The sequence below is a fragment of the Scleropages formosus genome, chromosome 5 (assembly GCF_900964775.1).
Source record: "Scleropages formosus chromosome 5, fSclFor1.1, whole genome shotgun sequence".
Taxonomy (NCBI): domain Eukaryota; kingdom Metazoa; phylum Chordata; class Actinopteri; order Osteoglossiformes; family Osteoglossidae; genus Scleropages; species Scleropages formosus.
The window spans coordinates 24,431,149-24,447,341 of NC_041810.1; the positions used below are offsets into that span (position 1 = coordinate 24,431,149).

General features: G+C 56.8%; 1 protein-coding gene across 1 annotated transcript; it reads left to right on the top strand.

Annotated features, from left to right (window-relative positions):
* Positions 1–11,739: 11,739 nt before the first annotated feature.
* Positions 11,740–16,181, top strand: svip (small VCP interacting protein). The gene is made up of 4 exons (XM_029251718.1): positions 11,740–12,197; positions 12,916–12,966; positions 14,941–15,054; positions 15,260–16,181. Exons 1-4 carry the CDS (start codon positions 12,135–12,137, stop codon positions 15,272–15,274), a joined length of 243 nt encoding a protein of 80 aa, XP_029107551.1. The 5' UTR covers positions 11,740–12,134; the 3' UTR covers positions 15,275–16,181.
* Positions 16,182–16,193: the final 12 nt, after the last annotated feature.

Genomic DNA, 16,193 nt, shown 5'->3' on the forward strand with positions numbered 1-16,193 from the left:
TAGCCGAGTGAACGAGGCCTGCGTTTACCCTCCGAGACAACAGATGGCAGTAAAGAGCAGGGAGGCAGGCAGGGGTGCGGCACACATCCATTGAACTGGCAGGCAGCATTTGGAGGTCCATTTGCCCTGGATGGTTAAGTTTGTTCAGTGTAGCTACACTTGAGATGTTAATAGACTTTAACCCTCGAATAGATTGAGGAGCATCTGTAACATCGACCGTCTATTTCGACTAAGTGGAAAAAACTGAGGTTCGGACACAGTTCCCATCACGTTTGTAAACGGAGGCGCCGGCGCACGGGTTCAAAGAGACGGGTGCCGAGGGGCTGCACGGGAAGCGACGCGACCGGTCACGCCGGCCACGCTGGCCACACTGGGTGCAGCGGAACCCTTTCCCTTTCCCAAACTCAAGACGGGATTTGCGAAGGTGAAGTCATGACTCGTGTTCTTTGACCCAGTCAGCAGTAATGAAGCAGCGAGGCGCAAATCATTAGCATTTCAATGCCTCAAGTGCGGAGGTGCCGCTTTTCATCTTATCCGGCGCATTTGGCCTTCTTGCGGAGCCGCGCTAAATCCCTTCACTTAAGGTAATATTTAATAAGCGTGTGCACTAAGTACCCAGACAAATCATTTGAGCGGCACGGAGGGTAATCTCCCGGAAAGGCGCGGCCCCGCGTCTCCTCACTCCAACACTTCCGCAAAGCGATGGGCCCCCCAGGGAGGAGACGCTGACGCGCTCAGAGCCGACAGCACGCCGCTCCGGAGCCGCAATCTCCCGCGTGGACCGACGCCTCGCGGCTCAGCTCTTCAGTTGGGCACCTCCTCCACCAAAGATAAAGTGTCAGGAGTAACGCGTTAAAGCGAGCAGTGTGCGTCTTTTCAGCGGGGGTCGCTGCGCCCTCCTGACGCACCGGCTGACTGAGCAGCGCTGCCGTCACACGTGTTCCCTCCGTAACTTAGCATCGATCAAAAGTGTGATCATCCATCTTCTCCTCGGATGAACACAGAGCACATCCGGCTCACCTCCTGCCCTGAACTCGGCACTCGTCGGACTCTTTATCCATCGCGTTAATTACCGATTGTTAAATATCTCTCATGCTGGGGGGGGGTGCCAACATTGCTCAACTGTCGTATTGTCGTCCACCCTCAAGCTCTGTTCTCTTCTCCGTGTTCCTACTGGAACGAGGCAGGACTGAGCAGGACTGAGCAGGACAGGGGTGTTCACCTGAGGGCTGCAGTAACTCGCCCTGAGTACAAGGGAAAATTCAACCCCCCCCAACATTTCACCTTAATATTCTGAACCGCTTGTCCCATATGGGGTCGCGGGGAACCGGAGCCTACCCGGCAGCGCGGGGCGTAGGGCCGGAGGGGGAGGGGACACACCCAGGACGGGACGCCAGTCCGTCGCAAGGCACCCCAAGCGGGACTAGAACCCCAGACCCAGCGGAGAGCAGGACCTGGTCCAACCCACTGCGCCACCGCACCCCCCCCCCACCTTAATATTAGCTGAAGATAAAGAACCGAGGCAGCAGGTGGAAGCGGAGACTGTTATCATGTAATCGAAGGTCTTGGGTTTGAATCCCCTCCTGCTGTGGTATCCTTGATCAAGGTATCAACCCTGAATGGATACAGTAAGAATACAAAGCATCTCTTACTACTTGTCCAGTGCAGGGTCACCACAATCCAGAGCCTATCTCACAGCGGCGTGGTAAATCGTTGAAAAGTTGATTATTTAACACCAAGTCATCATGGACAAAGGTATCAGATAAAGACTAACAACATACATGTCCTCTCCTGCACCGACACGTAACTGGATGCGAGGGTTTCCTTGACTACCGCGGTACCGCCTGCGGTAAGGCCGCCTACCAGCAGAACGTCTCTCGTCGGTGGCAGAAGTTAAGAAAGTTGAGAGCGTCGGCACCGCTCGTCACCGCCCTCATCTCGTCCCTCTTCTCGGTCGCTTCGCCTGCTGCACACGTCACTCTTCCTAAGTTCTGAAGTCACAGCTTCGCTTTCCGCTGAAGTCACTCATTGGAGGAGCTGCAGAATAAAGAGTCTTCGAACCAAGACCCGGCGGGAAGTGATTCCCGAGTGGATCCGAGCGCCGCAGCGAAAGGGTGTTGGAGACGACCGCGTTGCCGAATGCCAATCACCAAAAAAAGCATTTGAAACATTCAGCAACACCCTTTTCCTCCATTTGTGCTCATCCTGGCGTCGACGGCTTCACAACGAACTATGCTTTTCTCCTGACAGCTTTCACCGGCCTTCATCCTTCCGAGGTGCAGCCGTTCGTTCCTGTCCACTCCAGAGGACGTACGTTCGTTTCATCTGCGCCACCCAAACTGTACGTGCCACAGCGGTGAGTCCGGCGCCCCAGTGCCCCTGACATGGGACGCTCCGAGACCACGCGTTTGGGGGTCATTCCATTCCAGTGGCTTTTGGGAAAAGTACGGACGGTCCCCGGACAGCCTGGGCGGAACACAGCAGAAGAGGACGAGCGCCTTTCGACGGGCAGCAGAAAAAAATGGAAATGTGGCCGACGGGCAAAACTGGGATTTTCTCTAAATCGGTTCTTTTCAGCTTCACAAGCATTGAGAAGAATGCGGAGAGAGCGAGAGACAGCCATCAAGCGCCTTCACACAGACGACTCCCCTGCGGAGGACACGGGCGCGAGCCGAGCGGCTCTCATTAACTCCACTCAAGTGGATTTCCCACAGGGTGCCGCGAAAAGGAAGCACGGGAGCGCGTCCCAAGTGTGCGTCTGCTGCCCCGCAAAGCACGGCGGGCTCTGGGGAGGACACCGCGCTCCCCTCCTACCTCGGCGAAAACCTGGTCACGGATGGGCACGGATCGGGCACCTGGGCACGAATGTCGGGCGGTACGTTTGGGAGGCGGTGCGCTCCGACGTCGGGCCTCTTTGGCCTTGTGTTTTACTGTGTTGGGACAGCGCTGGACCACATCCAGGAGTCTCCAGTCCTGCTCTTCTCATGACCTGCATACAGTCCCGTGTGAGTTCAGGGTAAATACCAAAGTCAAGTGCAGGGACTTGAACCCATGACATTCTGACTACAAGGCTGTAACCACTGCGAAGTCCCATTAATTTGAAGATATTAGAAAACAGTGTATTTATGCTAATGAAGTCACAGGCACTGTAATTTTGCCATTTTTGAAGCAAAGAACACATTTAAAGCTCATTTACTTATTGGTTCATCGCTGGGGGAGTCTGGGTGTTTTGCAGCTGATCCAAATTACAGAATGGCCTCAACTGACGCTTTTCATTTAATACGATGTGAATCACGCCATTCGCTCAACTAACTGTTCACCCGGGGCCCGTTAGTTAACAGCGGATCACACTGAACGAACGCCAGCATCCGCAGACGGAGGCGACGACACACACCGAGCAGATATTGACCCCGAGCAGATGATGAGCGATGGAGCGCTCTGCCCGGAGCCCCGGAGTCACCGTGATGTGGAAAAGGACACGTTTCAGAAGCGCTCCATCTTCCCTTTTGCCTTCCAGAACGGCAGGGTGTGTGTCTGCGGTGCGCAGGCGGCGCATTCGTAAACGCCGTGTGTGCGTGTCTGTAGGCACCAGTGGGGTGCCCCAGCCGAGCAGACACAGCATTGGCATGCAGGCCGTGTGCACGGCGCTCTCCGCAGTGCCCCGGGGAACGGGTAGGGCTTTGCACCAGTGGGTGAACTCAAGGAAGATGCTGGTTCGGTGATCCGTTCGCTCCTTCCCTCGTTCAGTGGAGTACAGATGCAGGGCCTCCTTGCTCCCGCACTGTTTCTGAGAACCAATTCTACTTCCAGCATGCTTCACACACTAGAAGTAGTACGCAGACACGCACACGGAGCTAGAGTCCCCGAGCTGCAGTACCCCTCGGGCCGTGGGACCGGCTGCTCCCGATCAGCCGCTTCCTCCCACCGACGGACACGTCAGCGATTGCGTTTCATCAAAATATCACTTTTGACACGCGGCGCTCCTATACGCGCCCATACACGCGCGTGACTCCGAGGGAGACCGAGCCGGGACAAAGCCACGGAGTCACGCGCACCGGGGGGAACCGCACAGCACTTCGTTCTCGCGGACGCCACGCACGCCGGCGCACAGCCGCAGGGATTCCGCTGCCCTCTGGTCACGCGCCTGAAATAACTGGAACTTTCTAGAACTCAGCAGTTTCTTTTCGTTTCCGAGGCTCCCGAAGTCCACAGAGCGTCCTTCGAAACGAGGGCACGCCTCACTTAGCGCCTCCTCGCTCCAAGGAAGCCACCAGTTCGCATTGCGCGCCCCCTCCGTGTCAACCGCGTGACTAGATGGACACGACGGCGCGGTACGGTGCTGCGTGGTGCGGTGAGCCGATGCCATCGTGGCGCAACGGAGAGCAGCGCGGAGACGGATGAAAGGCAGCCCTGCAGAAATCACCTTCGGATCCTCACGGCAGCGCGGCGTCTGTAGGAAAAGTGAAGGCAGCAAAGTTTCTCCCTCCTTCCTTTTCAAGTCGGAGGAGCCGAACTAAGGATAGCTGTCATCCTCAATGGCAGCGGCTTTCGCACATATTGATTTAGGGAGCGGTAATCTCCTGCCATTGTGAGCCCCGAGGGGTACGGCTCTTTAGCTATGCAAAGCGCGCGCTAATTCCGCCACAGATTAAGATGGTTTCGCCGGAGCCGCACAATGCGCCGCCTGCAGAGCGACTCCCTTGATCTGGATATGGAGACACGCAGCCGCCGAAGGAACCGAGAGCTTGTAAACTTTCAGCATGAGAGGTTTATAAAGCCCTCCGCGAGCAAATAACCGTGATGGAACGGCACAAGTATATTTGCGGCATGAAATGGCTCCTTTCTGCCGGAAAAGAAGCCAATCGAACGAGGAGAATGCGTTTCGCGGCTTTAAGCCGTGCAGGCTTCACGGTGGAGGGCGACGAGGCGCGCGGAGAGGCGGGTCTCGCTCCGTCGCCGCGGAGTCCCGCCGAGAACGGGACGACGTGGCCGAAGTCAACGGAGGAGAGCCGGGGATGCTGCCCTCTGGTCAATGGCTGCTCGTGTGTGTGTGTGAGACTCACTCGATCCCAGACAGGCCTTCACGTAAGAGCCTAAGAGAGGGACAACAGCAGCGCAGAGAAGCTCTATGATCTGAACACACTGTGGGTGTTGAACACCAGGAGTGACAAGGGGCAGGATGCAGAAGTCCACAGACGACCGCGGTAAAAACTCCCCTAGCTGCAGTACGGCAGTCACCCTTTTTCACAGCCCAGTCCAACTACACGCGTTGGCTTCGAAAGCAGGACGGAGCAAAGGCTCAACCGGAGCGCGGAGCGAGCGGCTGCCGAGCTGGGATCACCGGACCAGCTGAGAGGCACAGCTGAGCAGCTGAGCTCAGGCGAAGCGGGACACGCTTTCCAGAAAAAGGAGCGGTCGTAGATTCGCACAAACTCGCAAAAGTTCCGTCGTATTCCGGACTCGTCGGGACAAGGCGGGATTCTCTGGGAAGCACGGCGATGTCCGTAAAAGTCGTAGGAAGGAGAAGAGGAAGACGAGCGGCAACCGGACGGATGGACTCAACCACGGGGACAGCGGGCACGAGTGAAGCGGGGAACTTTCCGGAAGCACCCCGTATACGTGGAAAACAGGAGCCGATACCAACCGGAGAGCGCTGAACAATAGCAGTGAAAGTTCAGTGAAATAAATCATTAAGGGGAAAACAGCGTCACAGAGTAAAAAGTAAAAAGGGTGTCGCTACTGTCGGCCTGCGCTCCAAACCCAGCTCTTAGAGCCAAGAAGAGAACCGAACGTCTCCTTCGGGATCATTTGCAAACAGCCCCCTGGGACAGCAGTCAAGAGACGGTGGTCTGGGAGCGTGGATCTCAGTCACCCTTGCAGTGTGTGTGTGTGTGTGTGTGTGGGGAGCCCATTCATTCACAGCTAGTAAATCAGTTCTGAAAGGTACCCAAAACCGCGAAGCTTTCAATTGTAACAACAGTTCAGTGGAAAAGCCTACTACTATTATTCTTATTATTATTATTATTATTATTATTACTACTACTAGTGTTTTTACTAGTAGACAGCCCTACTGGTACACGTGTGGTAAAGAGGGACCGTCAGAGATGCTGCCCTCCCGTCACTTGTCAGCACAAGTTCAATCTGTTTTCCATCACTGTTTGTCAATGTTTGACCGCAACCCTTTGACCGGGGGTTTGACCGCGAGACAATCATTTACTGTATATATGATACGGCAACACGGTAATCTCAGGGCTGCAACGCATCTTTCTGCATTTGCATCCAGATGTGTGTCTGTGAAGGAACATCTGTCAAAACATCTATCCATCCGTTCGCTCTGCGTTTGGGACGACGTACCGTGTGTGCGCGTGTGCGAGCATCCAGAAGGTCACCCCCCCGGCCCCTTCACCCGTTGGCTCCTGAGGCCTGGGACCTGCACGCGGACATTGGACGAAAGAGCGCGTGACGCACCCTGCAGGACGGCGGGGGTTACCGCGCGGAGCGCTGTGTGTTCTGAGCGCTAACCGCACCGCTGCGTAAAACGCGCGACTCGTTTGAACGAACCCGTCGCTCAGAGATCTGCACGGAGCGACAAAGAGGAAAAGAAGCCGAAGGGCCTTCCAGAGCCTCGGGTGTCTCTTCATCTCTTCATTCTGCATCATCGCATCTGCGCTCTCTCTCGCTCTTTCCCACAGTCAGCTGGGTAAGTAGTTAGGCAGCTGTGCTCCACCGCTCGTGGCCTGCCCGCGTTTCTGCTCCTCAACCGCTCGCTCGACCGCGGCCTTCAGAGGCGCCGCCAGACTGCGTGTTTCTCCAGGTGCGACACGGCAGGCGCCTTCTCGAGCTCGGCCGGGTCTCCTGCGTGCAGCCTCCGTCCTCACAAGCACGCGCGCGCACGGAAGTCACTCCCGCAAGACCGACGTGTTGCTCTCCACCAAACGGTCGTGACTTTTGTGTTTGTCCGTGTCGCCGGTGTGTCTTTCCAAAGGGACTTAGGGCGTTTAGCTCCTTACGCTGATTTACCACTGATACAGCAGGGTCATTTTTGCTCTAGCAGGGTAAGTACCTCGATCGACGGTGCTCTGACCACTGCAGCAAACACCACCAGTCATGCACCCTTGTGCTTTTTTCAAGCCCCCCCCTTCCCCCCAACCCCCTCGAGCTACAAAGAGAGGCGCAGTTGGCCCAGACTCTCGCTCCCAAAATGTACAAGGCGACAAACGAGTGAATGAAATGCGGCTCAGCCTCGTTCTCCTCCGCGCGCCTCATCGCCTTCGCGCCCGTGCCACAGACACCGGGGGAACGTGGTGCTTGGAGACGGATCTCCTCGGCGAGGGCCTCGCAACACCGGGCGAGACTCCCCCCCCTCACGGCGCCGTGGGCGCCAGCATTATCGAACCCTCCACATGGCGAGCCGGAGGCGCCGGGCAGCTCGGAGCGACACGGCGGCACTGGCACGGCGCCGGGCGCTTCTCGAATCTCCGGGAGAGCGCGCTGACTGCTTCTGTGTCGACGGCGCGGGAAGAGAGCGATTTGCCTCTCGACACCCTGCAGCCCCACACACGCTCTTCTCGCGCCGCCAGTGATCCGTCCGCCGGTGTCTCGGTCCTGCGGCTCGTGTAGCTCGCGCTGGCAGAGGCCCTGTCTTGCATATCTAAAAATGACTCCTCCTGGCACGTGCGAGCGTAAAATGACGCGGGCCACGGGAACGGGAGCTGTCGGTGTGTCGGCCACACGTCCCGCAGCCGGGAGGAGCTGCTGAGGCAGAGGGGTGCCGGGGACGCCGGGGGCAAGGGCGGTAGGGCGGTAGGGCGGTAGGGCGGTAGGGCAGTAGAGCGGTAGGGCAGTAGAGCAAGCATGTGCTTGAGGACGGACAAAGGGACACACACACACACCGGGGGGGGAATTCCTACTAACCACCCTTACGCGAGCAATGTTCACGGTGAGATTGAAATCCGCGCAGGACTTGTTTGGCACCTTTTCCTGCTTGTTATTCTATACATTTGCCAGGCAGCCGTTACTAATGCAAATACCGAAATCGAATTGTCATACAGGAAACGCCAAAATCCTTCATATAATCCCACTGTAAATAGAGCGTAATCCCAAAATAAATGGCCCTGTCCCGTATGACATTTCTGTCAGGCTCCGGCACACAGCGGGACCCTCCGTGACGGGTCGTAATGAGGGAGACGAAACGTCGGCCGTCGGGGAGAGCGGACGTGAGAAACGTCTCGGCGGGCTGTTGAAGCGGGACCCACAGAGGTGAGAGCGCTTCACCGACAGTCGGAAAATCGATTACCCGGAGGGCCCGGTGCTGCGGGGAGCCACCCGGAACATCGGGCCGCCGCAGCAGGAAGACGGTCTTTAAGGAACACGGGTTCACCTGGAGGTTTCGGGTTCAAGGCTCAAAAGGTAGCGTGACCCACTGCCGTCAGCCAACCTCCCGGAAGGCCGTACGCGCAGAATCGACGAAGAGCAGAGCGCAAACGCTCGTCGATAGGAGTGTTCGGTAACGTGCGGCGATTTAGAACGGCGATAAGGCTAAATGTGCCAGAACTACTTTTTCCTAAGCAGTAAGAAGGAATTAAAGAACAGCTCGTCGGCCAATCAGAGCGAAGCGCTGATCCCCGCCGTAGAATAAATGAATAATAAATAATGGAAATATCTGCCCTCTGGCTGCGAATTATCCGTGTTCCAGTTCCACAATCACTCGACTTCCAAGTGAAACAAACCGAGTCCCGGATCCTTTCGGCTCGGGGAAACGGGGAACCGCGTCCCGCCGCAGGTATCGATGGCTCGGAAGAAGACTAAGCTCGCGGCTCCTTCGGCACGGTGGGGGGGTGCGTCGATCACACGGGGGGCCTGGACACCTGCCATTTCTTCCGCCACGGGACCGAGCGCTCGTTCCAGCAGATCCTTCATGGAATCAAGCGGGTGACCTGACCGCTGGCCCACGCACCACTTTCACCTGCCCCATTCCGTGTGTGTGTGTGTGTGTGTCGCCAGCTCCACAATTCCAAAAACGGTGCTGCTTCATGCTGTGCTTCACTGAGCACAGATGTGTTTGCATCACAGAAGGACAGGGAAAGTGCGGCAAAGAGCAGCATGTGAGTAAAAGTAGAAATAGCAGGACTGATGGCAGTGCTAGAGAGGCGCACACACAAACACACGCACATACACGGACGGACGGAGCGATTCCACGAAGACCAGATAGCCTGCTCTCAGCAATTTGTCAAAGCAGATGATGGCGTTTTAGCTGATGCTACAACTACACTGCTGGTCACTCGTGCGTCTCGAGAGCAACGCAAGGCGGAAAAGTGCACCGTCGCTCTTGCGTGAAATCCTCGACCCTCGCCGCTGCCGTCCGGAGTCCCGCCTCCGGCCGCCGTGTCATTTCCTCATCTCGCACACGGATCTCCTGCGGAGCCGCTCGATGAGGAGAAACGGGAGCCGAAGCCCTACCCGGCATCCCCTGGGAAGCCCATCCCCCGGCTTGCGGCCGGCCCCACGGGGCGCCTTGATCGATAGCTAATTCACTTAGAGAAGGAGGCTCTCTGTCGCCCGGCAGCGCAGCAGCGTGGACCGCTGTCTCCGTGACGGACTGCCCCTCCGACCGCCTGGTCCCCCGAGGAGCACGAGCTGCCGTCCTGCTCCGGGAGCAGAAAAACGGCAGGAGGAGCGCGGTCGCATTTTTTCACCGCACCGCTGCTGGGCTCGAGGCGCGAACCGGGAACACGGGTCAAGCAGAGTCCCGATGAGGGGCATCATCCATCATCGCTGTGGAGCGAGTGGAGAGGGACAGTGCAAAGCCTGGAGACGCACAGACAAAACACACACACACACACACACACACACACACACACACACACACGAGAGTGCTGTGCCGCAGCCTCTTCTTTATATCGAACACCGATTAGCAGCAGCAGCACAGCGGTTTGAGAAGTCGCGGTTAAACGGGACCGCAGCGGTTGAGGCTCACCTGAACCGTGGACCGTGTTCCTACTCAAGGCGTTCCAGACCGTTTATGTCGGCGCTGCAGTGCGGGTTACGGGTGGTCTGTACAGCACAACCGCCAACGATGAGAACCGCACATCGGTGATGCGTTTGGGAACCCGGGCAACGCGGTCGCTGTGACCGTTGTTTCTTAAGGGGGAATAAATTGAGTCCACAAACTCAGAGAGCTGCACTCAACACCAAAGTGAAACGCCAACATGAAGGGTGTGAAAGCAATGAAATGACCACCGCCGCATATTTTACCATATTTGGGACTATACCGTGCGGCTGCACAGTCCCTCTTCTTTTGCACTTGAAAGAATAGAGCTCACGTACAGCAGAGCGCGGTGCTGAACACACGTTTTGGAGCGCGCACCGCTCACAGCGCGTACGACAACACCCGGCACCCAAACGGGGCTCTTTCCACACACCCCAAAATGCGGTGGTGTCGGGTGATGCGGGTACGTGTGCCGCTTTGCATGCTGGGATACCGTACCCGTCCACCCCCTGCCCGGCTTCATGGCCAATGGGAGGTCGGGGGAGTCCGGCGGGCGGAGCTGCAGCGTGCGGACGGACCCCGTCGCCGCCAAGGCCATCGCCACCCGGCTGACAGCGGTAGCCGTAGGGCCTCGGAGTCGTGGGCAGGAAGGACAAGATGCTTCCGATGGCAGGAGCTCCAGGAGAAACGGGACACACACACACACACACACACACACACACACACACACACACGATGACATGTGCTGTACAGACAAAAGAAGGTGTACAAAGGGAATTAAAAGTCACCTCTTCTGTACTCACTTCTCCACTGATCTCTTAAGTTCATGTCATGCGTAAATGTTCATGTTCTGTAACTGAGATCATAGCTGTTGTTGAACAGATACACCTTCACACTGTTACTGCTGTAATGTAACGTAAATGTTTAAAAATATATATATTTATTATTAGCAGAGTGATCAGGAATCGTCGATATTCGGATAAAGTTTCATACAGTGATGAACGTCGGTTCATGGCGGAAAGTAACAAACCGAACTTTAGAATCGCGCGTCTGCATCCAAGTGTCTCTCTGCTGATGAAATGAGCACAGAGATTGTATCTTCCATGAGAAAAGATCGATCAATTGAGAGAAATGGATACATGATCGTGTAGAGTACGTCTAAGTATTTGGGCTTTAAACGCACTTCTGGAACATTCCACGTTCAAAAGGATTTAAGTAACAGGTTTTCCAGCGTCTCTTACTGCTTTCTTCTGTCAAAGTGAATCGCGCGCGCACACACACACACACGGTGCAATACTGCCCCCTGCAGGACACGTGGCGAAGCGCAGCTACACTGACTGTCCAGTACCGCGCTGTACTGCACCGTACAGTAAAAACAGAGTACTGTACATTCGGTCTTTTCATCGTCTTTCAGCTCAGGGTAAAACCGTGTGAAAATGAGCTCGTGTGCTGGCTGCTCCACCTTCTGCGACCTGTACACGAGTAAAAGTAAGGGTAAAAGGGATCACAGCGAACCCCGCTCCTGTAGCCCGGGCTCTCCTAATTATTGCTAATATTACCATGTTTCCACACTGAACTCGGAGGGGGGGGGGGGGGGGGGGGGGGGTTACCTCATTTTTACTTTTAACTTTGCTCGGTGGGTGAGTGAAATTTGTATCCGTGACTCAGGTGTTGTGGGCGGAGCCTCTCGAGCTGTCCACACACACACACACACACACACACACACACACACACACACACACACACACACACACACACACACACACACACACACACACACACAGAGCCCCTTTAATAGCAGGCTGTCAGGTGCGCGTGTCCGGGCGGAAGTGGCGTTCAAATCACGCGCCGGGCGCGCGCTCTCTCGTCCGCCTTAGTCTCGTTCACCGTTTGTAGTTGAGGTCTCTGCCGTTTTTCCTCACGTCACGTATTAATCGCTCGTGACTCTTTATCCATTGTTCCCTCCCTAAATCCCGCTATCTGCGCGTCGCTCGCGTTTGAACACGCGAACACTGACATTAATAAAGCGAAGATCCGAAGCGGACCGCGGAGCTGCTCGTGCCGCCGGGAGCGCGCGCGCGCGCCTGTGTGTGTGAAGCGCGTAACCGCCTCTCGTGGAAGAAGCAAAGAGTCGCAAAGAGTGGAAATGGGGACGTGTCTGCCGTGTCTGGGCGGGGCGGCCGACGACGTCGTGGACACTCCGGATCCCGTGAGTCCCCCCCTCCCCCCCGTTATTGTTAATAATAATAATAATAATAATAATAATAATAGTAGTAACAACAGTCAGTTATACACAGTATGTATCAATAGTAACAGCAGGATCAACAACAGCTGAGCTGTGCGCGTTCCTACTTGTCACCACACACACACACACACACACACACACACACACACACACACACCGCTACATGATTATGACACGTTTCTCCAAGGGCAGCATCAAACCACGTACCCTGATTTACCCGTTTTTACTCTGTGAGTACAGGCCGAGACAGGCTGCTCTGAGCACTAAGCGCTACGCCACCCGCTGGTCGGTGCAGGCAGCGCCTCGCCGGAGGGTTCTGTACGAGGGCCCCCAAGCGCAGTAAAGAGCACGGTGCAGAAAATCACTTACTCTTCCTGAGGGTCAACGGAGCCCTTTCCCCACCCACCCCTCGGGGAGGGTTCGAATCCCCGCGGCGGCTGCGTTGATGACTCTGCCACGCGATACGCTCAATCGGTGTAAACTGCTAGCGTGGAGCCCTCGTGCGAAGGTGCTTTGGAGGAACGTGTCATGTAGGAGGCGGTTAAGAACAGCCGCTGTTTTCTATAAAGAGCCGTACAGATGACTGCGTTCACGTCTGGTTCCGTCGTTGCCTCCCCGGTGCTCCTGTTGCCGCTCATCCTTTTCCACTCGCTTCATCGCTCCCTGTGCTCTTGACCCTCAGGAGACGAGGCGGCGCCAGTTGGCAGATGCAGCTGAGAAGCGACAGAAGGAGGTACGTGCTACGGGGATCGGGGGGGTCTTCAGCACGACCGGGTAGTGATTTGCGAGCGGGCAACCATTCGCGTAAACGCCTCCCTCCCTTTATTTACCACTTTACCACGGTCCGGTGTCAATGAGGAACAGGCACACCTAGAACTCGTGTCGCAGCGCTCAGCAGCTGTGATTTCTTGGTTGAAAAGCTCCGCCCCTTTTATTAACCGTCGTGACGGTGGGAGTGCCACGGTCGGACGCTGTACCGCGCAAGTGACCGTCGCCTCTCGTCTTCCTTAGTGCACTTTACTACACGGGGAGTCAAACTGAACCCGGTTCTGGAGACTGCTCCGTAGAAGGTTCTAGGAGGTGTCGTTGCAGGCGAAACCCCCATGGCGACCGTAACCGTGAATTGAGGAGTAGCCCAGGGTGTCGTGTTCACCTGGAGGAAAAGAGCATCCCTTTCGGCTCCTCCAAAGAACACGGAGAAACACTGCATTTTGCTCCAGTTTGTCACCACCCCCTCACTGAGTCATAGAATGAGAGTCATCTCCAGTGATGTCCAACAGGGCATCCAACACTGCCCCCCCCAAATCAATGCAGGTCACATGACCTCACCGTCCCTGGTATGAGCTCCGCCCACCCGGGCTGAGGGCCGAGCGTGAACCGGGGAGCGCGGCTCCCGCTCCGTGCTGGACCGTTCCTGAGGCGCCCTGGGCCCTGTGCTTCCACGCAGGTGTCCGTGGGCCGAAAGCGCTTTGCCGTGTTCCCCCACCCGCGCCCCCGAATCCAAGCCCCCAGGGCACCACGGTAAGTGCTCAGCGCTCCTTCTGCTCACACACAGCCCTGCTGGACGGACAAAGAGTGCGAGCGAGCGAGCGAAATGCCTGCTCTGCTCGTCCACGTGTGTGTGTGCGTGTGCACTTCCTTGGACAGCAGGGGGCACTGTTCACCGCTGCACCGTCCACCTGCCCGCGGGTGTGTGTGCATGCACGCACGGTTGCAGCACTATCACTGACTGTGTGTAACGTGTCCTCTTCCTCGACGCGAGGCCGTGTAAGACGGAGCGGAAGAACCGCCAACAGCGAGCGGTGACCCAGGAGGACGGTCGGCACCGGCGCACTCCGTAAAGCCGACGGGCGCTTGGCGTCATGGCTCGGACCGTTATTCCCCCCGGCGGGGGAGCGACTGACCATCTTATCGATCACTTTATAATGCCTATTATGTTGCCTTGTGGGAAAGCGCCGAGGAGGACGTCTCCAGCGATGTCCCTGTGAGCGTCTCCATCGGTGTCTTCGGAACGTGGCGCTTTCGCTACCTTCTGATGAAACGGCCTCTTTCCTCGTGCCGCTCATCGCGGCTCATCGCACCACGGTGACGCGAGGGAGCCGGCGAAGGTCAGAGGACGTTGGCGGGACGAGATTGCTTCTGTCGTGCTGCTCGTGGAGATCATCGTCCCCACCGCAAGACATGGGCAATCAGACCAAGTGTGGTCTCGGGCTCAGTAAATCACGTTAATGTCCCACGGCGTTCAATCGCCCCGTTGACCCCGCACCGCTCGTTTCCATTTGTCTTGTGGCACGGCTCTGAGGACACCGCGCACACCTTCTCCCGCAGTGCCTTTTCACCGTTTTCTGGGCCGTTCCTCTCTGGCAGCTCCTCGGAACCACCGACGGTTCCGCTCCTTTTCTCACCTTTCACCGCACATCGGCCCGTTGCTCCGTCGTCGGCGAATTTCGCCAGTGTTGTTGCGTTTCTGATGGAGATCCTGCTCCTCCCACTGATGCTGGATATCGGAATGGAAATGCAGTGTCTCACACACACTCACTGTCACTGTGTCCACCCTCCTGGGTCTTGGCCCACTCTCTGAGCAGCAGCTCCTTTATTCCTTCGAGTGATGAGCGTCCGCAAGCAGGCGAACGTGGTAAAAGCGGTAGTCCGGGGCGGGGGGGGACCAGGGGAGCAGCGTGCGATCTGGGCATCGCTGTCTTTGCAGACATCCCACAGAGGAATTAAAAACCCCGAGGCAGTCGAGAGGAAGAAGAAGAAACAAGAGGAGATGGAGAAGCAGGCCATGATGACATCGCCGTCGGGCGGCGGGGGACTCAAGGTGAGGCTGCCGTCACTGTCTGGGGGGCGGTTACATTGAAGCGGTCGAGAAGAAACGCGACGCCCGCGAGTGTCGGACATTAACCGCTGTTGGGATGCTGCAGATCCCCACGCACATGCGTGGGTGGACGGACAGACACACACAGACACGCGGTCGGTCCTCCCCGTTCTCTTCAGCCTGTGTTCTTCTCTCTTGTGTTTTCCAGTGGCAGGTGGGCTAAAGGCTGGAGGTCAGGGAGCGGCAGACCCCCCCCACCCCCACCCCCCGTCTGCGTGTTCCAGCCTACGGGATCGACGAGCGTCTGTCCGAGATTTTTCTTTGTTTTCCATGCGAGCTTGAGGGAGGTGTGGACTTAGGACCTAGACACTTGTGCCATGCTTTGCGCTTGAAGGAGGGCCCCGCCGCGGTCCGAGCGCTTCTTGGACGCCGAGAGACGACACGCCGTAGGCTGGATGAACGCGGGGCTCCGTGGACGGAAAGAACCGCGGTACCCCGAGTAACAGGACACTACTCGCTTCTCACATGGCCTTTTTGCGTGTTTACACTTAGACTGTATGCGTGTGTGCGTCTGTCTACACTTACACACTGGAGCGACCACTTTTTTTGAAACACTACGATGTACTTCACGCTTCTTTTGTGCTGCGTTTCATTTGACTGAATCACCGTCTGTGAAGAAATTGATATTTAGCGTAACACTAAAGTATGCTTTGTACCGAATGCCTGCGAGACCTGCTCGCCGACGCTTTTCTCGAAAGAGAGGAGGAAGGAAGGAAAACGAAGACGACCGGCGCTGATTGTTAAACGGCACTAAACGCTGCTGTTTTCGGCGCTTTCCCCACCAAGCCGTTCAACTGGCTTAGCACAGCGCCGAATCCTCGTCAGCGTATTTGCTCTCGTGCTGCTTTACTGGCATCACGAGTCCTGTCTGCGCGCCCGTTTCTACCCTGGCGTGTTGACGGCGGTGTCCGAATCGGGCCAACCGCGGTAAACGGACCCGAAGCTTCCGGTCATGCCGGGGGGCCGTAGCCAGAAAAACGCTCCTCGCTGGCATGGGGACAGACCCCTCCCCACCCCACCACATGCTTTGGCTTAAATAAAGCCGCTGTTTCCCAATGCACGTCTCGCTCTTCTCCTTTCTG